We start from the raw sequence: 26,397 nt of genomic DNA on the forward strand, positions 1-26,397 counted from the left end.
TTCGCCAGCACAGAACAAACCTTCTCAATTAGCATTGCGGTTTTGCATTGCATAAAATGGTATTAGAAGTCGCGAAACAACACGTGTTGCCAAATTTCCAGTGAAATCAGTGAGTTTTCACTTTTTGGCTCTACAGTTGATAACATTGATAGGCTGATATGCAAGCCAAACTTTTATTAAGGATTCTAGCTCCATTTCAAAATAGATCCTAAAACATCTTCAAACAAACAACTCAACTTAAACAGTTTATTAGTAAAATGACGAATAACTTTGGGAACAAGGATGCACATTTATAATGTTTGTCAATTAACTTTCATCGGCAAAACATAGAATTATACTCAAATTGAACAAGTTATATTATTTTTAAACTAACTAGCACTTTGATTCTATTATCAAGCCACGATTATAACTGAATATAAGAATATTCTTATAATAATTCTCATATATAATACTATTACATTCTTATAATAATATTATAAGAATTAGAACTTCTTACGACAAAATTTCATTGTTGGGATAAAAGCTAAACTCGTAGATCCTACCTTATGATTCCTGGACAATCAAGCTAATTTAAGATTTGTTGCCGATTGAATCATTCTTTAAAAAATGTTCTAAAGTTATTTTGATGTTATTATTGTGGATTGCAATTCTTCAGTACACACCACACTGCCTGACCCTTTGCTTTAGCGTAGCACCACTACCTCTGGTAGCTCCATCAATCGATCGCTAGCGCATGCCTATCGCCCGAAATGGTGAGAAAATGGTACACAAAACCACATTACGAACGTACCCCGATGCTCGCCTCATTAACACCACTGCGTCGATTGCGTCGTGTGCAAATATTTATGGCTGGCTGCTGTTATATGTTGGTGCTTCCTGCTTTCCCTACCGCGCAGGGTTCGTCGTTTACGTTTTTCCACACGTTCGACCCGCTTTTCCTCGTCACCATCCTCCCTCCGAACACAAGAGCAGGCTACTCCGGCTTGTTCGCAGATTGTTCGAAACCACCATTTAGCGATGCGTGCCGTTTGAGGGAGCCACTTTTTCGTTGCCCTGTGTCGTCTGCTTTTACAGCAAAAAAAAAAAACGCACACACACACACACAATCGCGGATGTCAACACTGGGCAGGGAAGATTAATTTTCTGCCCAGCAGAGAGGGAGAGACTCCAAACGGCAAACTGCGATTGACTTTACTGCTGCATGTTTGCACTTTATGTAGTTTCGTCTTTCTCTTTCTGCTTCGGTGTCTTTCCCTCTCTCGTCTGCTCTGTCTCTCTCTCTCTATGCAGCCGCAAATGCAACGTACATGACATCGACATTCGGTGGTGTGAGTGCGATAAGAAGCTGAAATTATTGATCGTTGCTGTTCAGCTTTTATTGCTGCCCCAAACTGCGCTGCTGTTCGATTTCAATTCGATCTTTGCTGTGTGCTTTAAGGGTTGCTGGTGCCAAGCAACACAAAAAACGGAGCATTGGATACGCGAAGCAAAGTTCTCTTCTAGCGCTTCTCGTCAGGCGTAATTAATTGCTTTCAATAATCTTGGCGCGCTGATTAAGCAATGGGGATGGGGAAAATACTCGAAATGGAGTTGGTTGGGTTTATATGGATCCTGATCCTACCCGATTTTGTGTACGCAGAGCTGTTTTTATCGTTTGATGGTTGGTTGATTTATGTGGTGAAATGTGACCATTGCGGTGGGGAAGGAAAGCAGCTTAGGAAGAGATTAATTTCTCTACCTCTTTAGTATACGCCTTTCAACACACCACCCGTTTCGGAATGCTTGCAACTGCATTTATGCGCTTAAACGCAAGGCCAGCCCGAACAAATAATAATTGCGTCGAAAAAAGGCTCGTAAACTACCACAAACATACCCGCGCGATAAAAATACACACATATCCCCCCTCCAGCCCCGTGACAAACTGCAACAAAGTACATTTCCTTGTCCGTCCGTGTCCAACGGCCGCGCACAACTTCAAACGGCCCATCGGCAGCGCGTCCAATCGAATAAAAATAAAATTGCAATCACACACCCCACCAGGGGTTTCCTAGTGCCCCCCCCCCCCTCTCACGGTACTTTATGGCGCTGGTGGTGGCACAGTGGCCATCGCACTTTACGATTACTATGCACACACAGAAAACACAGAACTCGGAGCCCGCTGTTCGGAAATGGTTGGACATTATTGTATTATTAAACGCAATATTGCTCGCACTGCGAAGCCGTCGCCCATGTTTTCCCACCCTGGGCCCCGGGCCAGGGCTGGGTGTCGCCAACGGGGTTAAGTAAAGCTATTTAGTGCCTGTGCTTGGCCGTGCTGCACTGACCGGCGCGTTCCGACGACCGCGGCGCAGTTCGGTGCTGCAGTTTTGATAATAAAAATAAACGTAAATCAACCGGCAATAATGGAGCTGGAGCGTATTGTGTCTTGGCGCATTGAGGGGGGATTGTATCTAGCGAGCGCGGGAGGGCCATGGGAGCGTTGTGAAATTTGTCTTTTATTTCTTTACGGATCGTAATTGCGCGAGGGTGTAAGATGTGCAAGTGCGCGTTGTTTGTAGTGGTGCGCGCAATGTTTCGTTTCGTGGTTCTCAGGTTTGTTTATTGGTTTGTTCACACGAATTTCCGCATGGCCGTAAATACTTGGTTAGCAAATATTTATTAAAAAAGGTACTTTTGCGAATAACAATTGTACAATCTATTAATAACTTTGGAGCAAAATCGTGTTTTAATGCAAGTATTTTAACACTTAACGGAAGCAGAGAATGCATTGCAGATTGAAACGTTCGTTTTATAGAAGAAAGATTAAATTATAATTTCATAATCAAACATTAAAACATAGTTTTATGACTGAAAGTGTCTGTTTTGAATATTGAAATAAAAAAATATCCAAAATTTTCTGAATTTCATTGTTTCATTACTTATAGCCTAGTTCAATTGCTTTCTCTCACTGTCTTAGCTGTTTGTCAGCTACTTCGTAGATCAAAGAGTACAAAATGCATTATTGCTCTTGATGGCTAAATTTTCTTCTAATCTTCAAATTGCATGAAATTCCTAATTTTATATCTTTGAGCATTATGTTTACAGGGTTTTCCAAGTCGGTTTCGAATGTAAACATGGTTATTCGCCGCATGCAAAATGTTGTTCCACATCGATCTGACACATCATTTCCATCAAAATAATTTTTCATTTTTACAGAAATTTCATTTTGAAGCAAATAAACCATTTGAAAGCTGTTGAAAAACACCTTGGATGTGGTGAATAATTATGTGCAAATTCGAATTCGACTTGTAAAACCCTGTAAAATGAATTTTCAGTTTTTACACATGATTTTCGACACATAACAAATAACTATCAAACGCAATCCAGCTTTCGTCGTGTTGAAAATCATGGTGGAGAAGTTACAAATTATTTTGATGGAAATGAAATATCAGATTGATGTGGATTGACATGCTGCACACGGTGAATAACAATGTTTACATTCGAAAGTGACTTGGAAAACCCTTTCAAAATAAAAAACAAAACAAAAATTCCTTGAATTGTGTTTTACACGCTTAATAAACTACTAATGTGTGCAATAAAATGGTACCATATTAAGAATACTCCAAGAGCAACATATATCCTCAATAAAAATTTCCGTTAAGAAGCAATTGAACACAACCTAGCCAACTAATCCAATACAATTACTTTAATTTTATTATTCTACGTTTATTCTTTACTTTAATTATGTTGTGAATATCGTACAATTTTATATCAACCTTGAATCTAAATTCTTTATTATAATACACCACACATATTTTTTGCTTTTATAAACAAACTTCAACACATAAACTTCAACTGCTACGAGCACTTGTGCCTAATTTATGATGAATTTTTAGCTCCAACTTGCTTCCCGGGCACACTCACACCAGACTGCTTTGCCGGAATGTCCTTTTGCTTCAAGACGTCTCAGCGAAGCCGGCCTCAATCTGCATTATGAAAAGTAACTTCACTCAGACGGAAGACAGCCGGTGTCACCACACGGCACAAAATTAATTAGCGTAATAACAATATCCATTCGTGCCAGATAAAAGCCGCCAGTGGAAAATGCATTTTGCAAGACCTCTCTCTATCTGCCTCGCTGTCTCTCTCTCTCTCTCTCTCTCAGTGTGCGTGTACATGGCAAGCGTCCTAGCCGTTAGCACCACGATTAAGCCGTACCTTTACCGATTGTGGCTGTGTGCGAAGGTGTGGCTGATGATGATTTCAATCGATGAATTATGCAAATGAGACGACCCCGACGGTCCAAGCCATCTCGATGGTACAAGGACGAGCACGAGGTGGATGGGGGGGGGAAGTATCCGTTCTGGGGCTGTTCCGTGCCGGAGCTCGGAGCAGCGGCTCATAAAATAATCACCATTGTTTCGGTCGCGTTCGCGGTACGGATGCGATGCGGTTAGAAAAATTGTCACCCAACAGCACCGAACGGTGAAGGTGGTGGCGGATGGTGCAATTAATTATCAGTAATTGGCCATGTTTCGGCCAGCGATATTAAGCGAGGCCAGAACGGGACACAACATTGTGCTTTGCGAAGGGAGGGCTTATCAAATATGGAATGACTTCGAGGCGGCCATTACGCTTGACGCCTTTTCCTGCACCTCTGCCTAATGGGTGAGTCAATAAAGCCGCACATTTTGTGCATTTGTTTGCTGCTGTTTTTTTAATGCTAAAAGAATTATTATTTCGCATATGTGTCAACAAAGAACAATGACAAAAAAAAATAGGAAAAACATAAGTCCTTCCCTCTTTTCGAGCATAATTGCAAAGTTCAACATCTGTTTAGCCACTTCCTGCCGGGCGGACATGTAGACGGTTTTCCGCACCGATGCATTTCCTTGCCTCCTGCGCAGTGCAACCAGCGCACCACGAACGGAAACGTTTGTATCCCCGTCGCGTAGATAACACTTCCTTTCCGACGCCTGTGGCGCGGTACTTGCGGTTGGCTGCAACACACTCTTTGGAGGAACATTCCCGTGGTTATATGCTCCATTTTTTTCCTTTTCTTCCGTTGCGTTCTGGTAGGTTGCATGTTAACACACCTAATAATTGTTCGCACGGAAAGTCAGCTAATGAAAGAGTGCGAAACGCTTAGCCAAACGGACAGGGTGTCAGGCTCGATTATTGGGGATGAGTTCATCAGGAAGAAAATGCGCACGTACCACAATTGTCTGACGTGCGGAGAGCGGAAATGGAAATCGGTTGAGTGGTATTAGTTACCGGTTTTTGTTTGAAGAAACTTTCAGCAGTGACAGTATTAAAGTTGTATGGTTTAATTACACCTCCGCGCTACGGGTGGCATTTTCACACGACTTTGCACACAATACTTTTGCAAGCAGTTTGGGTGCAGCAGAATTGAGTTAAATAATTGTTGAAGCTAAGTTTAATAGCCATAGGACAAATCGAAATTTTTAAATAATAATATAGCTCATCAATTGATTGTGAGTGTTTGTATAACATCTCCAAGCTGGTACGTTCCATTACCATCACCGTTGTTCATCTTCGAAATTATTAGCAAGAAGCTTAAAATATGTGAAAAATATATCTTGTAAAGTAGGTCCTAGTTCCTAGGTGCTCGGAATGTTCTCTCAACAAATGCCGAATAAAAGTACAATTGATCATCACACTTCTTCTTCTTCTTCGTTGGTTGGCGCAAAAACCGCAAAAAACTAGTGAGCTCGGTTTTCAGTGACTTATTTATTATCATAGCAGGATAGTCAGTCCTACGTATGGGGGCACGTTCCATTCGGGGCTTGAACCCATATGACGGGCATGTTCTTAAGTTGTACGAGTTGACGACTGTACCGACAGATCGGTTGATCATCACTTACATCAACATAAAATACTTAACAGGATGTCCTGAACATCTAAAACACAGGAATAGTGGAATACAGGAAATATGTCAAAAACCTCTAGGACTAATGAAGTCTAACCATGACTAAAATCCAGCTGATATCAGTAATTTTTCAAATAAGGATTTAAATAGGAGTAATAGAGTAACATCACATAAACGTGATTTTTTGTAGTGCCAAGTCTTTGTCCAAGTGCTGCCCTTCATGCTGTTCACTGTCTGTTAAGATCAAATCGTTTTTCTAAAGTAGTTTGGAGTGCCATGTAATAAACCAAATAATTGACCAAATAGTGACTACCTGATAAGCATGATGTTTTAGATCTATTGGCCGTTGCTCTTTTGTTTTTAATCCATAAGTGCATTACATTTGAGTGTATGTTGAAGAATTATCCTTAAGTCCGTTTTTTATGACGTAACTTTAACGCACGCCTAATCATTCAAAGAGTGGAAAAGATCAAGAAATTGAATGCCACACTAAACCATCAAGGTCATTTATTTACATTTCTAGAAATTGGCAAGATCGGCTCCATTCATCTATCTTAGAATGCGATGGGTTCGGTAGGATCAGCTGACCGCTAGTCCTAGTAATGAAATTGACATCTTTTTGAGGCGTTGAAATTAAAACAAATAATTTTCCATTTACCTTCCATTTAACAAACAAGTGTTTTATACTCTTAACGTAATTTTCCCAATATTTGGTATATCTGTATGGATCTTAACGCTTTTCAAATCATTCTTTTGTACTAAGGTATGATTTGCCAAAACAATGATGATTTTTGATTTTATTTTATTGAATTGGCATCGGTTAGACTGTCGAAAACTCTACTTCTCTCTGTGCGTTACATTACATACTATAATTCTACAATAATTTGAGCCTAAGAAACCAGGCTTATAAACGACATCCTTTCTGCATACAAAGTCTCCTTAGTGACGAGCAGCACCGATGTCTTGCAGGAAGAGATTGCATTGCTGCACCGGATGGATTACCTTCAACCGACCACGAACGCTAAAATGCAATTAAAATAAACCAACCCCTCCCCCCCCCCCCTTCCACGGATCCGTACCCAACGGCGATGACGCCACTGCGCCACTCTTCGCTCTTGGAAGTGAAGGATTATCTTACCAGCCACCCTGTAACCGATAATGAGAACCGTTGAAACCTATGATCATGATTAACGACACGGACATCTAAAGTGAGCGAGAAAACGGCCCGATCCGGATGCGGCTGGCCGGTGAATAGATCCCCGGGTGTGCAACACACTTCGTGCGCAATCCTGCCGCAATGAGCCCGTATAATGAGCAATAATTATTCGGTTAATGAATTTAATTGCCATTGCATTTTAGGACCATCGCGGCCGGATGATGTCGTGGCAGGAAAAATACAATCTGTGTATGTATGTACGGGGGAATGAAAAAATAAAATAAAAAGCGCTAGTAATCATTACGCACCGTAAGTAAGCCCTTGTTTGCACATCTCACCGATGCTCGGAAACGGTCAGTGAGGCGGTGTGCACCTAAAAGTGTCGCCTGCTGCTGGATGGAGCGATTCGGTTTTGCGCAAGTTGCAATCGAGTGAGCGGGGTGTCAATTTTACGGGCAATATAAAATGGAATCACAGTCGTGAACGGATATTGCGCTACTAGCACCGAATGGGTGAAGATTAAATGGGGCTTTCAGCTGAGCTGGGGAAGAATTAATAGTTCTACACGCGCGAGTGTCTATATGGTGTGAATGACTCTATTTGCGATGGTGTACGGACATGGTTTGTAGTGTTTTACTGTGGTGTTGTTTAGAGTTGTGTGTACAGTACATTTACAGCACTTTAAACTTCTTGAAGACTATTTCTTTATTTCTTCCTAAATAATTTATAATTTGATTATTTTTTCATGCCTGTCCGTGTTTGTCTCTTACTTTCTTCTTATCTACTTCTTGATTCTCTTACTTCCTTCTTAATATTATAAATACATTTAAACAACCATTTTATATTTTGATGGTATAAAGTCGGCTATTTCGAATAAATAAAAATCAATTGAGCAACATTACAGACATTCGCTTTTTGCTCATCCAGCATTTGTATTTGTTCCCTTGTGCTTATTGAGATTAGTAAATGGTATTTATTTCTAAATACAGTAATATTATGTAATTTTTATTCTGGTATTTTCAATTGATTTTTATTGAGCAGATTTTGTTGATAAACATGATATAACAAATTAGGGACTTCATTCCTTTACCTTAAAAAAACTCAAATCGTCAGTCCTGCGTATGAGGAGGCTTGAACCGAACAGTACTTGAACCCATGACGAGCCTTTTGTGCGTGTAGTTCGTGCAACTTGACGACTTTACCACAAACCGCACCTATAAGTGGAACATAACATTTCATATCATGTATGCATATTAAATTCAATAACAAATAACCATATCACCCATGACTATCTTAACTTCTTCTATAGATCTGTTCCGACACACCAAAAATGAACCATTGCAACCATCTACTTTAAGTATGTGTCATACCATTTGTCTACGTTCGTCATGCTTACCTTCGCCTATCGTCAACCTCAAACCATCACCGGGGCTGTATCAAATTGACCTAAAAAAACATGAAGCCCTTCTAGAAATTCAACATGCCTAGAACAAACAGAACGAGCGAACTAAATTCTTACAAATTGGTGCGTTGACGCTTCGTACAGCTTTTCAGAAGCTTCGAACGGGGTAGGTGACAAAAAGCTCGAAAGAATAAATCAATCATTCCTTCACCTGCAAACAGTGCGCGGGGTGATTGCGAGAAAACATCCACCGAAAGGGATCACTTTACGAAAGATTTTTGTTTGCTTAGCGCATGATAGGCCAACGAAGTAGCGTAGAATACCGAACCGGAGAATATTACATTCTTTTTCAATATACTCTAGCAAGACTAGCATTCTCCAGACATAAAAGCGTCATTTTTGTCAGCATTTATCCTAAGCACTGTCCGCTATCGCTTATTGCCGACTTGTATCATCGTTCCCAAAACCATCACCATTTAGCTTCTGCCCGAGCAAGCGAACGAACGAGGAACGTTCGTACTGTTGCTCAAATACTTTGCTTATCCGCTTCCAACTGCCTTTCGAACGCTTCGAACGCAAACCACCGAAATGGAACGAACAACGTCAGCTACCATTTAGATAGAATCTCCCCCGTTCTGAACACGTTGAACCAAAACCAAAACCTCCATGTTTTTTTGGGGAGCGAGCCAGTCCAACAGGCTCGCTTGCCACTCGCCCGTACCCATACACGCTCACAGATGGAGCTGTGTATGTGTAGGTGGGTTTAAGTTTTCATTACGCGACGATCAGCGCATTAAGGTGCAGGGATGGCCGAAGGAAGGGCATTAGCCAGGAAGGACAAGCAGATGCTACACAAGACATTTATATCGGTGCGTCTCGATCGAGTAGAGCTGCAGCGAGCAAGCCGTACTTGTGGTTTTTTGTTTAAAGTGATCCATTAAGTGTGGCGCTGAGATGGTGCATTTGAGAAATGACTTAGGCAATTTTTGATGAAAGATATATTTTACTTAAACAATTCTATAATTTTGTAATGTGAGATATTGAATAACCATAACAAAATAACCAGTAATGTATATAATCCTAAACAAAATTGTGGTAGCATAGAATCATCGTGTTCCATAACACCATAACACAAGTTTCTCAAATTAACAATCATATGAGGCTTAATGCATATAAACTATAAGCTACAAGCCTATTTTTGAAGCAATTTCAAACAAAATTGGTGATACCAGCTATGACATTTAATCGCAGACTCTCTCCAAATTTTAATTTATTGAACAGCAATGTACAGAATTTATTAAATGTATAAATAAAACTGCAACAAATCCGAAAAGACGCGTTCAAACTCTGGTTCAAGGATTATCCTTAGCAAACATATGTAATGTAAAATTCAATGATTTGTTTTAACTTATTAAAGATTAAAAACTGTTATTCGTTACGCTTCGATATTTCCATATTTTGTCGCTTATCAATTATCAATGCTTCCTAAGAAAGAGTTTTTCAGTGTTTGAATGATTGCTTTAATTGCGAAATATTATAATTAAGTTATGGTGACTATTTTATACCACGAATGTCATTATTTTTGAGATCTTCAAGACAACTTTTTTGAAATTCTAATAAAACCTATCCAAAGTTGAACTATTCAAATATTAATATTATTAACGCAAAAAATGAGAAAAAAATGTTAATGATGTAGGCTTACAATCTAACTAATATTTTTTGGTCAACCAACAGTTTTAAGTAAATAATTTTTGCTGACTCCTAGCTGAACCTCCCGGTCACTTTTTGTGCAACCTGCACGGTTGCTTCACACTGCACAACGGTACCCAAGCGGTAAAGGTGAAGATAAGCCGCCCAGCCCAGTGCTCAGGCCCCATTTTCATGGCGGTGTGATTTTCTGCTCAAAGATGATAGTGTTGATAGGGCACGCACCGCTCACTTCCGCTCCAGCTTCAACTCTCCCGAAACAACCGCTCCCCACGATTCTCCCGCAGAACCAGAAAACACATCTCCCTTGTTCCACACGTCGGTCTGCTGCAGCTGTGCTGGCTGTGAAGATGTGAAAGGCGACGGAGACAACACGACCGGTCCCGCGCCTCAGTCACGGTCGAGGTCGAGGATGCGAGCGGCATCGACCACAACGGCGACTGTGTGCTTCTGTTTGCCCAGACTGTGTGGACATGGGCAAAGGAGCGCGGCGCTGTGCGTAGGCGTAAGACGAGCCGCCAGTGTCCGTGGGGCACTCCCCGCACCGGGGGCCGGTGGAAATCGTGGCAGGCGCAACAGAGGCAGGGGAGAAGGAGAAGAAACAAAACCGAAGGCGGGTCGCGTCGCACGGAAACGGAAAGAGCGAAGAATGAAGCATAATAATTCATAATATAAGTGTAAGTAGCAATAAATGAGCGAGCGTTATATATTAATCGATGGCAGGTTTTGTGGCTTTGGCTATGGATTGTGGTGCAAGGGGGAGGGGAGGGGGGGTAGCGACAAGGGGTGGGCAGGTGGTGGAGATTCTTTCCGTCTCCGTATGTGTGCATGGATTGGGTTGGTAATGTACGCTTCAACTCATCTGCATGTGAAGAGGAATCGTTCCAATGAGTAATGAGCGAAACGGGGCACAGACAATGACCTGGACTGTGTCTGTACGAGATCGAACCTTGCGACGATGTGTGATTTGTGTAGTAAAGTAGTTTATCCACTTTTTAGATCTACATTTGGCTTTTCATTGAGACCAACAGGCATTAATTCAGCAACTGAAGAAGCAAAGTTTAAAAAAGTATAATTAATGTATCTGGCAAATAGTGCTTAAGTAATGACATTTTGCCATCCCTTTTATTATATTATCTTTCATATTTAAAGTTTTGTTTTAAAGTGGATTGAAGTGGAGAAGCCTCTCATCTTTATATGAAGTTATCAAGAATTATAAAATCTAATATTAAAATAAAAGAGCATTCCTAAGCACTAGAAGCAAATAAAACTTATTATTAATCAATTATTTCCACGAAAAACTCTTTTTAAAATGCAAGCAATATGTATCTACTAACATCCCGTCGGCAAACTCCCAGCCCCGGTCAACGAAACGCACGAAAGCTTCACCGCGCTACTTTATCATCGCTTCACTGCTCTCGTTCGCGCACCCGCTAACCGCTGCATCTCTTTTACGCGCGAGCGTGCGCGCACACACAACCAAGGCGTACACTTTTACGCGCACCTTCGCGGCAGCGGGAGCAACAAAAAAAAACAAAACCCGACCCCGGAACACCGTAATCCAACCATAGACAGGGTGAAAACGAGTGGGGCGGGGAGCGCGCAAAGACCATTCCAGCGAGCGGGGTTTGCATTCGGCGCTCGAATGCTCCAATCACAAGCGCTCCCGTGCACGCTTTATGGCCACACGTGGTCACCTACCGGTGCGCTCTTTTACGCCCATGTCTGCTGCTCGATGGCTCCGTCCTACTCGCTACGAGCTTTGCTGCTTTGGTGCTGCTGCTGCTGCTGCTGGCGGTACTGTGGCGGTTTGCTGTTTCCTCCATTTTCTGCTCCTACGCACACACGACGCAAGGGGAGAGAGTTCGACCAACCAACGCCGAACGATGCCGAAGCAGGTTTGGCCGGCCGTGCTCACCGCGTGCCTGAGTTTGCTCAAACCTTTGGTGCTGCTCGTTTCCTGCTTAGCTTCAGCGTTCGCTTTCAGTCACTGCTCGATACCTGTGCCGTCCGCATCCCGCTGCACGCGCGTTGGTGTGTTGCTTTGTTTGTTTTGTTGTCCGTGCTGCTGCCTGCTATCGCGCGCGGTACGTTCGTGCGCTTGCTCCCGGTTGTGTTGAGTGCAGTGATGCAGTGGAAAGATCGTACGATGATCGATTAAACCGATCGAGGTGCGTTGTTATGTGCCGCGAGATTTTCGGTAATTTGCAGCCGATTGCAGTGATGTTTAAATGGGAAAATATTTGAGTGTTGTACTATTTGCATGCATGGTGAACTTCTTGGACTGTGACGCAAACGTGTGGAACAGCAGTGTAATCGCAAAACCAAAGCCTCATTTCAAATGTCTGCCTGACAACCAAGTGAAACCATCAAAGCAAACAGTGATTAGAAAACAAAACCCATAAAAAAACACCTTTGGTCAGAGTGTCAGTGTCAAGAGAGCGACGATAGAAACACCCATTTTGTCTCCTAGTGACAGTGACACTTCGTGTAGGCCCCAATCCACCCCAAAACCAGTTCTCGCTAACTGTGCATAAAACCACTTTTGAAGAAAAAAAAACATTGATGATCGGTGTAACTGTCGCTTGGAAGGTGTCGTCACTAAGTGAATCTGCTTACCGTCGGTTCGATCCCTAGCGTTACGGAAGCTAAAACACAAAAACTAGGAGACCCTGTTAGCAACCTTCATTAACCCAGTTGCCAACGAGCATTCCAGAGCACCTCTAAGACAGGGGTGCTATCCACACACACACACACACACGCATACACACACACGTATAATCATACAGCCTGGTCCATTAGCAGTGAAGTGTTCGCATCTCGCGCACCCTTGTATGTTGATGATGGTGGTCCCGTTTCGTTTGGTGCATCGTTCGAGTGCGGTGCGAAAGTTTAATTAATTAATTAATTATTTCTGATTCGCTACAAAATAAAACGAGCAGGACGGGTCCAGCCTCTCAAGCCGGAGGGGCATGTTTCCCTAGTGGCCGACACCTTATGCGATCGTAGAGTCGGGAGTCCCAAGGGACCCGCTGAAGGTTGCAATGCCCTTTTGACCAATTATGTACAACGTCACATAACGCAAGCGATCCAGAATTGGTGCAAATGACACTTAGCCGTTGTTGTATGTATGTGTGTGCATGTATGTGTGTGTGTGTGTGTGTGTGTGGGGTGTGTTTCTATTTTGCTATTTCTGTCAGGTCCTATCAGCTTGGTTTGCTCTGCAAGGTGTTTTTCAGAAAAGAAGAAAAAAAACGAACCGAAGACTTGTTTGTGTTTAAAAAAACGAATTTGATAGGAAAAAATGAATAAATGTAAAAGCGTGGCATGTTACTGTCACCATGTCAATCTTGCCAATGAGTGTGACTGTGTTTTGATGAAGAGTTCAATCGAGTTGGAAAAAAGTGATTAAAAATCGAAAATCCAATTGTATTTTTGCTTCTAATTCCCATTTCCCTATCCCTTTAGATTGAGTGCAAAACAAAAAAAAATAATTAAAAGCTCACCATGAATTGAAAAGTGAACGAATCAGTGAGTGACGCATACAAAACTGCCCCAAACTAGACGTGCGGTTGTCTAAAAGAAGAGAAGAAAAAGAAGAAAAAAAAAACAATTTGCAATTCGTTGCACTCGTCGGCGGTGCCATTCTAGTGCAATTCGCCCGTAGTATAATGTTGATTGGATCTGCGATCGGTAGTGAGTTCGCCCAATTACCGAGTGCCCCGTGGAGCATGGAACCTCCGAGGGCTCCACTGCCCGGTCAAGGATCGCTTCCACCTCCGCCCCCGACGCTGCAGCTCTCGCCGACCGGTAAGTGGAGTTTTGCCGACGGCTTTTTCGGAATCGCCCGAAAAGGGCGCTACCGTTTTCTAACGCCAACTCGTGGGGTTTGCACGGGAAAGGGGGGGACAGAAAGAAGAAGAAGAAGAAGAAGAGAGGAAAGAGGGAAAAAGGCAAACAAACGGACCACCGTTTCTGGCGGTTGTTACCATATCCTCGAGAGGAAAGCGCATTGTAAAGCGGAAAGATTATTTAAAAAGCAGCAAAACTTGCCTTGGAGGACGACGTGCTGGAACCACGCGGTATGCTCATGTACAATGCAACATATGCAGCAGACAACCACATACATACACACACACATCCCGGGTATACATGCATCACAAATACTTGGCTCGTTCGTGGCCGGACTGACTAAATCGTCCCGGTCAGAAAGGGAATGTTTCGAAAGCGCAGAAAAATTAGCCGCTCGTTTCAGCGGAAACATGGCATAGGAATGGATGCGTGTTGTATTCCCACTGCGCCCACTGCCGCGTCCCGGTTGGAACCGTCTACCCGTCCCTTATGATGGAGACCCAGCCTGTGGGGAGGATGATGTGCATTCAACAACAAAAAAAAAGACACAAAAAGGAAATGATGAATGCAGTGCGTTGTGTGTTGTTTTTCCTTGTTGCCACAAAATGATGATCAATTGTGTTCAATTGTGTTCAAGGTACTTGTCATCTTTCGTGTTTCGGGAAAGGGGCTCATACGAACCATGCGGGGAAAGAGGGAAGAAGCAAGTAACAAAAAGTGGTAAAACAGATGAAGAAACACAAAAAAAAACAAGCGATGTTCTGTGGCGATAGGAGAGAAAGCTGAATGAGCATGAAATTAGCACTCATTTGCACTTGGCCGTTTGCTGTTCTTATCGTACGGATCAGTTGTATGATATGGTATCAAAATTAGTACCTCATAATGAAAACAAGGAAGGGGAATTTGTAATGTTGAAAGTGGTGTAGTGTCAGTACGAAATTTTAAATGGTTCGTTAACTGCTTCATCATTGAGGCGAGTTGTAACATAATTTTAAGTGTTTATAAATTGTTTAAGAGTTTATCAATTACTTCATTATCATTTCAATTGTTTCTTCTTCGTGCACAAGCGAATTGCATTTTGTTAAACAGTGTGTACTATCGCAGTGTTAGAATCGATTTTGATTGTTCCTCTCCTTGATAAACAACGTACCATTTTTATTTTTTTTATATTTTTATATGTTTTGTGTAAAGCGATACAGTTCTAATTTGGCGTTTTAAAATCAACATCTAATAAGTTTTATTAAATATAACTGATCCAGTCCTATATAAAAATAAACAAAAGATTAAAGAAATTAAAGCAAACTTTATTATTGTTAACAAATTAAAAACATGCTTATTTGATTAAGTCCTTAAAACATTTGCCGTCATTAGATTGTGAGCTTAAATCATACTTCTTATAAAAAAAAATCTGTATGTATGACACCAATCAACTGAAATTTTACGCATAAAACATGATTCAAACAGCATTCAACAAAAAAGCTTCCAAACCAAAACAAACGTTCAGCAGTCCCAAAGTCAATTTTCACAACTTCCACAAGCAAATCAATCATTTACCACTTGAAATACTACAATACACACACAGCACACAGCAGAAGCATAACCGGCTAAAGTGCAGTGAGAGAAAAAGAGCCGAAAAAAAATGAAGAAGCTCAAACTTCCACCACAAAAAGATCGATTAAAATTCAGCACGAAATTGATTTCCGGCGCATAGGCGCACAAACAGGGAAAGAAGTGGGGAGCAAATCGCGCGGTTTCGGGAGATGCCTTCGACCACCGGAGCTGTTGACAGCAGCAGCAGCAGCAGCAGCAGCAGGAGCCACAGCAGCATCTCAACCCCGCAGCGGGAGGTTTCGCATCTTCACGAAAAAAGACAATATTGCTGACATTACGGCTGCAGGCCGAGAAGAAAAAAACACTACAAGCAGTAACGGACAATTGATATTGTGTCAAGCTTTCAGGTGCGTTTCAAGGTGGCAACCAGCAAAACAACTTGTTAACTGCACACATGCTTGGAGATAGATTGCCCGCTTTTTGTGCGGGAAGCGAACATTGAGGAAGGTGTTGCCGTTTTTTAAAATAAATAATAAACTAAAATGCAAATCCATCTCCATCGCATTCCAGCCAGTGCAGTCTTTCGTCCAGTTCGCAAGTGGATCAGCTCTCGAGAGCGTTCGCAGCTCGGTTTGCTTTTGCTAGCTTCATCAGGTCGGTGTGCATGTGTGAACGACAAATTGATCATAAATATTGAACCGACCGCGTACGCTTTTCACGCACAGTTTTCCACTTTCTTTTCGCACATTATGAGCGCGTCCCGTGGTGGCAGTTTTCCGGTTGCGCGTGTGAGCCTGTTTTTTTTGCAATGCCACTTCTTGCCCTACGTTCCACAGGACGGTTGGAATATATTTTTTCGGGAAAGCATTACAAGAAGAGCGTTTTTTTGTGTGTATGTGATCGCACAGCCGTGGCGTGTCCGCTGTTCCGACAGGGCTCCGTACTGCTTGCGAGATGTACGTTTTAATTCGATGTGAAAACAGGCAGCCCATCCCGGTAGCGCATCATAATGGGTCAGCCCCCTCCCCCGGTGAGCCCGGACATGACATCTTCGCCACTGCGAACGAATTCCTTCAGCGTCGACGAACCGTTGCGTTTTGCACATTGGCTGCATCCCCGAGAGCATCGTGAAATTTCTTTTAATTAATTAATATTTATTTATTCGCACAAAGTGCTACCAGTTGCTGGCTGGAGGAGAGTGAGGATCGCCAGTTTCACTGAGGGAAGACTCTCGCAGATCTTCCAAGAGGAAAAAGAAAAGAACTGCCCAAGAAGTTTTATGGATCCGTCCGTCTGATGGTTAAGTGTCACTGCGCGAAAGTGTAATGATTGCACTCGTCGATTTGATGTTATTAGTCCTGTGTTGCGAGCTTTAAATCTTTTGCTTCAGGTTCACATCTGTTGCAAGGATAAAATTTTACGACTTAAAAACATTCAAAAATGAGGTTTCAAATCCTTTGTGGCAGCTATGTGAGGCACTGGCAAGCATGTTTGGATCCATTCAAAAACACCAAACGATCGAGTGGGGAAAAATGACAATTTACTGCAAATGTTATTCCGACTCACCGCTATGCCCATCCACTCGATTGCATTTCGTCGTTGGCAATTTTAAAATTCACAGCATCGCTCATAACTACCCAGCCGTGTTTGCACTTTCCGCCACCCAGCAGCCACAATGGGCTCAGAGGGAAGTGTTAATGTCCTAACGACAGTTGTCACTGCAGCGCGGCAGCATCGTGCCAGCAGCAGCACCACCACCATCACCACCAGCATCCAGTGTAATTGAATTTCACGTCACTTATGCGCCCGCTGAATGCATTTCATCCAATTTCTCTCCCCTCCCTCCCTCGCCAACCCCGGGGTTTTCCCCCAAGGGATCACCAATCAAACTTTGGAACAGTGGAACAGTTCCGCTCGCTGACTCCCTTGCACTGACAAGTTGTGAAAAATTTTAATTTCAAATTAATTTTAATTTTTCCTGCATTCCGTTTTCCGTTCGTCCCCGCGGCAGTGGCGAAGCAGTCCGTGGGCACACAAAATAAGAAATTGTCCACAAAAATTGCAAAAACCCCTTACTTAAGCAGCGCAGAGTGAGAAAATTGTCGACCAAAGGGCGAGATCCCGAAAAACCGGGTTAATGAATTTTGAAACGTGTCACCCCGGGTCCCCGGTATGACCCATCGGGAAACTGCAGAGCACTGCCGGCGCTGACTGGCGGTTCAATGGGACACCAACTGGACACGTTTGGTCGCAAAATTTGTGCGACTGTGCGAGCCAGTTTTGATTGAAGGGAGCGAAGTGAAGATGGCACGAAATGAGTATAAGCAACAAAAAAAGAGGCGAAGACGACACCACATTCCAACGGTCACAACGGGGCTAGAAGTTGCGCGGTGCCGAGTTCCTAAACCACTGTCGGAATGTTGCTGGGACGTTTTGGTGAGCATTATGTGTGCCGTTAAATGACTGCTGGACTCCTTGCCCTGACTCCTGCAGACACGGACATGGGCATGATTTATGACAGCTTTGACGAATTTGGACGTTTGGCCCAAAACCAGCCCAAAAGGGTGCTCGGAAGCGTTGTACTCCCTCCCGATATGGTACATTTTTACGGGTTTTTTGTTGTTGTGGGATGCCTCCGAGCGCTGTGCAACAAACTTGGCACATTGAATACATTTTGAATGATTATGAATGTAAAAAAAGAGCACCAAAATGGGTTTACTAACATGAATTCGATTTTAAATTGTTCGTTATTTGTTGTCTTATGATGCATCTTTAGTGTTTGTTTACCTTGCTCAGTGAAAGGAATATGTGTTTCAAGTTATTATCATGAAAAAATATCCTCATTGAAGATGAATTCTATGAAATAACTGTATTCAACTGAATGGACAGTGTCTAATGACCTGTGTATGCATTTCAAATTTATCAAATGTGGAACTTCCAACATATTGCAAAAACTCAATTTTATCGTCCTCTTTATTTCCTCACAAGACAATATTTTACTTAGACACACTTAGACGGTGCTTATTACTAATTGTTTGATGAACTGCCACTCTTTTTCGTCTCTCTTTCGTCCTCTTTTTTGGAGCTTCCGCATTCTTTCCTTAGGTACTAACATGCTCTTAGGCTGTTAAATTTATTTTTATAGAGGCAAAAATTTATAATTTAAATCAATTTGCTAGACTATGGTCAGTTGAGCAGGTTAGAAAACTATCGTATTTTCGAATGCCTAACGACCCCCTTTTAGGTCGGTAATGATAAAAATCAGTTTAAGGGGGTCGTGTTATACCCGGGTAGCAACTTTTCTGTAACGCCTGAGACATAACATCCTATTAATTATTTTAAAAAAATCTGGAGCATTGATATCCACTAAGAAAATGTTGGAAAAAGCAAAAAGTGTAGCCAAGGAAATATGATAGGAACCAGAAAGAGATTTGAAAACTGAGAAAACAAAGAAACAAATGATCTTACTGGTTCTTCATGGTCATTAAAATTCAAAAAGCAACCACTTCAGCAGTGGTTGAAAAATAAATTTGCTCAGAAATTACCAAAAAAATTCGAGGTATCAATGTCAATGCTTTTTTTGTAATTTTCAAATTTGGTTTTTCAATATTATCAAATTACAAGCAAAAACTTCTTTACTTAAAATATTGAGTGATTGATCAGGAAGGTCCTACTTCTATGTGGCGTAACGTCCGCGTAGCATCCGCCGTAATCAGGAGGGATATACACGCTAAAATACGGTACATCTACATCTGTATAGTTTAAGTAACACTGAAAATTTTAAAAGAAAAGAATTTTACCTAAACCTAAACTGTAACCCAACACATTGTATAAGCAAAAGAGCAACTAGCATAGAATAGATGATTTGAACTAAACGATAACTTTTTGTTGTATTTTTTAATACAAAGAAGAATGTCGAACATTATAGTCCAAGTAAATGCCTAATTATTTGTAAGGATCGTACCAAATCTTCAGCATATTCTACTCAAAACAAAGTCATAATTCACCACGTCAATATACGAGCAATCAAAACAGTGTACAAATAAGCTCCTCCTTAAACCAATGCCCTGGTTGGTTTCAAAACAAGTAATTGGAACTAAATTAGAAATGAACCATCAGAGGCATCACTTGCTGCGTTCCACTGTCTGTTGACGTTCCCATGGCACCACCATGGAGTTATTAATGTTCCTCCGTAAACGCTGCTACACCGATACGTCAATACATGCGTTTATTGGCGTCATGAAATTCCGTTGATTAGCGGTGCTGGGTAATTAAAGGCAAACACGGTGCATTCCCACCCCGAGACCGTTCGTTAAAACCACTCGTCCGACTGCTTGCGAGCACTTTGCACATCGGAGTTTCAACCCGTGCCTTTGAAACCGTGGATCCATTTCCTCGCCGCCCGCTGGCTCATAAGTACACACGACTTTGAATTCCGACAGGAAATGTTAAGCATTTTCAACGCTCCGGAAAGTCGCACAAACTAACCCCGAGCGGGTGCCCCTCGGCCCGCCAGCGCAGATGATTGATTCTAGACACCTCTCCCCTCCCCCTCCCAGGGCGTTGGCGGGAACTGTGCCACAACGAAAACCGTACCTTACCGGTGGCCATTACACCGACACCGACAAATTAATTACAGCGCTTCCCATTTGGCCCCGGAAAAAGGGACACACACACACACTCTCACACATTGCTCCCTCCAGGGGGGGAATAGGAAAAGCGGCTCACGACTTACGGGGTGGATGTAATTTTCCCCCTTCCCCCACCACGATGGAGCGTGCGAAATGGAGGGTCGGGGATAATTACCATCGATCCGACAATACTGTTCCACAAAACGGCGTCCCCGTGCGGCGTTGCGTGCCGGTATCATCGAATCGGCAAACAAAATGGCGTTCATCGCCATGCTTCCGCGCGCGCAATTATGAATCGACCCAAGCGACCACCCCGTGCCGGCCGTTCCCTAGTCAGAGGAATGGTCGTTGTGTTATTATTTCTTTTTTTTCCATATTTCCTTTGGCTCAAATTAAAACCGTGCCTAGCGCGACGCGAGTCGAAACTAGTCATGAAATGCTGCGGGGGACGTCCACGCACACACGGGATAGTTTCTTCGCCGCCGCTGCTTCTCCGGGGGGCCATTTTCTCTTTATTCATCGCGTGGTATCGATTTCGTAAAACTGGAGCATGACCGATTACGTGCCTGACGCGAGAATCGTGAGTCCTGGGGGATGATTCGGGCATGTGGCCTTATTTTACAGCACCTCAAAGCTCTCCTCTGTTCCACTCCGTGCGACCTTAACTTATCAACAAAGTTGCTAGGTGAAATGGAAGCGATTGCGAAATGACACCTTGGTGGTGATTACATTCCAAAAAATTATACATATCTACACACACACACCCCCTTCCTCCCCAACCAGGGACACGCATCGCCCGTTCGCCCGCGTATTAAAATCACACCCTGCAAGCTAACTGGAAGGGCGCACAAGCCGAACCAAAATGGTAATTGTGGTGTACTGCCGGTGTCGGTGTGGTGGTAACGCGATATCCGGGGCTGGAAGGCTTTCCCATTCTCGAAGCCGCTCCGAGGGGAAGGAAGCGTTAACGGTAACGCCCGAGAACGCCCTCCGGGAGAACCATTTGCCGACGCGCAAGCACCCGGGGTGATCAATTTCATTGCCCCTTACATGCGCGAGCCAGTACTGCAGCTCGTTTTTTTTGTACCATTCTCGTCTTCGATTGAGCCACCTTAATCAGATTATCGCGAGCCTGGATTCCCTCGCAGGTCGGAAAGGTGTTGCAGATTGAGCGGTGTGGATTGGTTTTGGGATTTTCACAGCCCACGATTAACGTACTCGTCGTACACCACCAGTGTCCAAGGATATTGAATTACCTACTACCTTCACAATTCGTAGTGCGTTTCCCCCTGGTCGCCTGTCGGGTTAGTGAAGCATCTCGGCTCGGTAGGTAAACGGCAGCAGCGCTAATTAATGAGCGCTTAATCCAATATAAGCAGAACTATCGAAGGGGCACGCAAACTAGCTTTCATTATGTGAGGCTACAAAGCTTTAGCGATTTTCGAGCGACTATTGATCAGTGACCTAAATTAGTAATAAGGGGTTTTTGTGGTATTTGAGCACATTAATGCTTCGAACAAGAAAACTTAACCTTTACCAAATGTAGCTACCAGTTTTGTGACCCATAAATATGATTTACTTTCTATTTCGCATTTGCAAAAGTGGTCTATGATGCAATGAGTTTAGGACAAATACATTTGGGCTCAAGAGATGTATTTTCTGTGATTTAAGAAAATCCTCAATTAACAAAAATATTATTTATTATTATTATTTATCATTTAATAACGAAAAATGGGTCTGCCAAATTTTGGCTTAACCCGTTTGAAACAAACTTTAATTTAATTTTGCTCGGCGACACATGACAGAGTAACAAGGACATAAATAAACGCACCGCTTTACATTAACATCTTATTCTACAAAGCGTAACCGTTCTCTGTTCACGTTGATGGGCTCATAGAGGTCAAAGTATTGGTAAAGCTCATTGAATGTGCGTAACATAGCCATGATCGGTTCATTTGCTCCATATTGTGGAACTGTGGAAGTGAAGAAACGCCTATGTCGTGTTGTCGTGGGTCTCGGAATACTGACATTGAATTGTTCCAATATAACTGGTGCATACAATATTGCCGCGAAGCACTCCAGCTACAAACAGCGCTTGAGCATTTCTTCGTCTTCTAGTTAGCGTTTCTAATCCCAGAAGCAGGCAGCGTGAACGATAGGGCGGTAACATATTGGGATCGCTCCATAGGAGCCGTAGAATTGCGAAACAAGTGAATTTTCTTTGTACTGACTCTATCCTATTTTTCCAAATTTCTGCTTAAAGAGATGCTACAACACTGTATTCGAATGTTGGCCGGACAAGGGCACTATGCAACGATTGAATACATATAGGATCATCAAAGTCTCTAGTAATCTTGAATATTTATCCTAATGCCCTGTTTGCACGTCGAATCATCCCGTCATACAACTGTCTGAAACAAATGTTGTCGTCCAGAATTATTCCTTGATTGCTTATCTCACTTTTGCGCTGCAGAATTTGTCCGCCTATAGAAAAATTGCGTTTAACTGGTACGCGGGACCGAGTGAACGAAATAACAATACATTTTTCTATACAGCGACTTGCTTTGTTACGGGAACACTACACATTCAACGAGTGTAATGATGCTTGCTTTAAATTTTTATTTTCTCAAAATTGCATCTATAGTATGGCATTTATTGAGCAAACTTATGCATTATAGTGGGCAAATAATACTTACAGAAACAATATTAAAACAGAAACCAAACAAATGTTTTATAAAAATGAACAAAAACTAATGAATATAAATCGTTAATTCACTCTGGCAAGTAAAAAATGACGTTAATGAATGTTATAACACCACGTAAAAGAGCTGTTGTTTGCGTAAGAAAAAAAGGCTTGCACATCATTCTCGAAAATACACATTGCATTGTTAGACATAACATCAGCACAATATTTTACACAAAACCTCAATTTGCGCTCATATGTTCCATACTGACTCGTGATCGACTCCGGAAGATTCTGTCATCCCCAGCAGCCGACCCTAAAGCGCCCAGTAAGCTAGTACGTATCGACCGCGCATTACGTTAAAACCATAGCAACCGCATTGCCACCTACCTGCCTTCCGCTCTCGCCCCATCACCCTCTCTGCAACAGAAACAACACTTTCTGGAAGCATTCACGTTCGTAGCTCACTTTGTCGCGCATCGTGTTACATTTCATGCGCATGTTCACACGTTCCAGTGGCGTTATTAGAGCTGACGATCAGCCGGCTCGGAATGCGTAAACCGGCGTACCACACCACACCACACAATGTGTACCACAGCAGCGCAAACGCGATTGATGATTGACTGTTTGCTCGATCGCTACCGAAAGATAGCCCTGGAAAATGTGGTACTTCACGGTAGCGATTACGCCGCTTCCGAGCGTCCAGCGCGAAGTGATGGCACCGGGTGGAAGCAAAGACAAGTGCTGTGGAAGAGTGGGCAATTTACAGCGCATAGCCGACAACCATTCCAGTGCATATTCGGTACGGGCGATGCGATACGCGATACAAAAGACTGCAATCGTGCACTGTAAGCGACGAACCCCGCGTGGGAGCTTCTACGCAACAGACGAGCAGACATCGTTGAGGGATGAAAAGCGTAGAACGCGACAGAAGAAGAAAAAAAAGATAGACTCAGAAACACTTACGAAACAGTTTGCATTTCATTCCTCGCAAGACAACACGCACATAAGTGGAGAACAAATGTTTTCCCGGTGTTTTTTTTTTTTTGTTTTGTTTGCGCTCCGATTGATATAATGACGCGACATGATTGTTGTTGATGCGAGGAAGTTGATAACGCGTCATACACACAGCGACCGTCACACACATTGTGCAGAAGCGTTCAAGGCTCGGATCACATTTAACAACGGTGACGCCACCAAAAACTACCGACGACCACCCGGCCAGTGCTGGCCTTTTTTTTGCTTTCTTTTCGCGTCTTGGTCCGAACATTCAAGCGCACCGCGATCGATTCGCTGAACATTCGGATCGGATTCCGCCTGGCAGCAGCAGCAGTAGCATCACTCGTGGAATGATGGAATTGTGGTGCGTTTTTGGGCCGAGCGAAACATTCCGTTCGTCCGTCTGGCGTACTACGATCGGCTGACGTTGATTTCTGATGCGCGATAGCCCACCCCGCGTTTTGGAGCCCTTGCGGAAAGCTCGTCAAACTCTTGGAACGAGTTTTTGTGAGTGTGTGTTTGTTTGTTTGCTGCAGTTTTCGGATGAAATCTAACAAATTAATGATGCCTCGTACCGAGCGTCTCCGTTCGCAAATCGAACCACTTTCCCGCTTGCAATCGACATCTAAGCTTTTTGCTCTCTGCTCTTCTAGCTGCTTGGTAGCACTGGTCAGACGGACCCGGAGGGTTATGTCGTTTCTACCTGCGACAGATCTTCAGCGGAAAGAGACATCTGTTTGATGGGCAATCGCTTCACCCGGACTGCTCGAACAATCAATGTCAAACGCACAGTGTACGTATGCGTCCCGTAAAAGGCATCTGCGCACTGCGCTGAAAGTAAAGCAAGAGACGGAACGAGACGGTGGTTTCCTTCTGCCACCGTGTGTGATGCGTTTGGGGACTACACTATTTGGTTGGTAATTAAACAGCTCCATAAAATTGTGCCCTTTTTCTCGTCATTTTGCTACATATTTAGACAGCAGGTTGGGCTCAAAACAAGGTGCAACGAAATGAAACGAGACAAATAAAACAACGATTCATTCGCTGTCAACAATCGGTATGAACAATCTTCTTCCGAGGCGATAGCAGCAACAACCCGGCAAGCAAGTCACACGCTCAGCCAGATCGCTCCTTACGGCGATGCAAATGGCGCACTCTCACTCTACCACCAGTGCCAGTGCGCGCACAGCGGCATTTATTATCATAAATTATTTGTTCGCCTTTATCGCACGATAACGATCTTTATGATGTAATTTACGGCACAAATTAGTCACATTACCCGGGGTTGGGTGTGCAAGTGTAGCTGGTAGGCCCCGTGCTGTAGTGGGGGCTGAACGCTTGCCGCGTTGTCACGCATCCGTCCGCGCGCAGGAGTACGGTAAAAGGAAACCTAACCCAAAACCCGGAGCGTCTCGGAACGGGAAGGGGTGGTGGCATTACGTTGTGTAGATTTTTGGTCGCCTCTGCCTTAAATAAACATGAGCAAAATCGAACGGAATGACGTGTGGACGTGTTAGCGCCTGGTTTGCGGGCACCACCAGCAGAAATAAGAATAAGTAGAAGAAGCGAGAAAGCAAGAGAAAGAGAGAGAAAAATGAGATGATAATCGGACGATTTTGAAAGATTTCGCAGCCGGGGTTCGTCGCCTGTCCGGCGATCGAAGTCTTTCGTTTCAACGCTGCACGATCGCGCTTGCGTTCGTATTTCTTTTCCCTTTGGCACCTTTGCTGGAGGAAAGGGGACAGCAAAGCCTACCCCTGTCGAAAGGACGGGCATAATTTACATTTGCGGGCCCCGAAAAACATCGATCGTATCGATTAGCGCCTTATCAGCGATGCTACCACGTCGACAAACCAACCGGCCCCAACGTGTGACCAATCGTGTGGCTGTGGCAGAGGCGAAAGATTGCCGCCCGATGAAAATTATGACTAATTACCGACACGGCAGGGCACCCAATCAGTGACACCGCGGGCGTCTAAATGACGGCAGCGCGGCACGATACCCCCGAAACGGTGCGCCCGGCCCCAAACGAGAGTCTGCCGGGTGGGGAGGAGAACCCAAAATAATTTAATTTCTTTCGTTCCGTGTGTGATAAAATGCGCCCAAGAATGAAGTGATGATAAGTGTCACCAACAGGATCGGGAGGGGTGTTTTTTTCTCTGGAGAACAGCGAAGGAAACCAACGGAATGATTGTTATTGCCGTGGTCACAATCTTCCTGTTCAACTTTGGCTACTTTTCATCAACCCGCGCAGTGTCGCTGGACGGTGGATAGATTCATGGTCATTCGCTCGTTTTCCCCCACACCGTTTCAAAATTAACCAATCATCACCTGCGGTGACAACCAACACCACCACCGCCACAAAGCGGGTGACAGAATTTGCCTAGCACCGGTTGTAAAGAGTGAAAATTATGAGCCAACTTGCGGGTGAGCATTCGCGTTGGGATTGTAAAACCCGTCGGCGGCGGTATTTCGGTTCACATGTGTGCATGTTTTACCATTCCAATATTCGATTCCCCGCATCCCGGCGTGGCAATGTTTTGCTAA

The 26,397-nt window shown here is 43.4% G+C and overlaps 1 protein-coding gene across 3 annotated transcripts in view; it reads left to right on the forward strand.

Moving 5' to 3' along the window:
• The first annotated feature begins 12,076 nt into the window (after positions 1–12,076).
• LOC120903804 (paired box protein Pax-7-like) overlaps positions 12,077–26,397 on the forward strand; it is a 49,315-nt gene continuing 34,994 nt past the window's right edge. For 2 of the 3 annotated variants that reach the window (XM_040313414.1, XM_040313417.1), the window contains exons 1-2: positions 12,077–12,334; positions 13,603–13,944. In XM_040313414.1, coding sequence (XP_040169348.1) covers positions 13,806–13,944 — 139 coding nt within the window. In that variant the 5' untranslated portion in view covers positions 12,077–12,334; positions 13,603–13,805. The remainder of the gene's footprint in view (positions 12,335–13,602; positions 13,945–26,397) is intronic. The other variant, XM_040313415.1, reaches the window with a different exon arrangement.

This window comes from Anopheles arabiensis, chromosome 3 (assembly GCF_016920715.1).
Source record: "Anopheles arabiensis isolate DONGOLA chromosome 3, AaraD3, whole genome shotgun sequence".
NCBI classification, from domain to species: Eukaryota; Metazoa; Arthropoda; class Insecta; order Diptera; family Culicidae; genus Anopheles; species Anopheles arabiensis.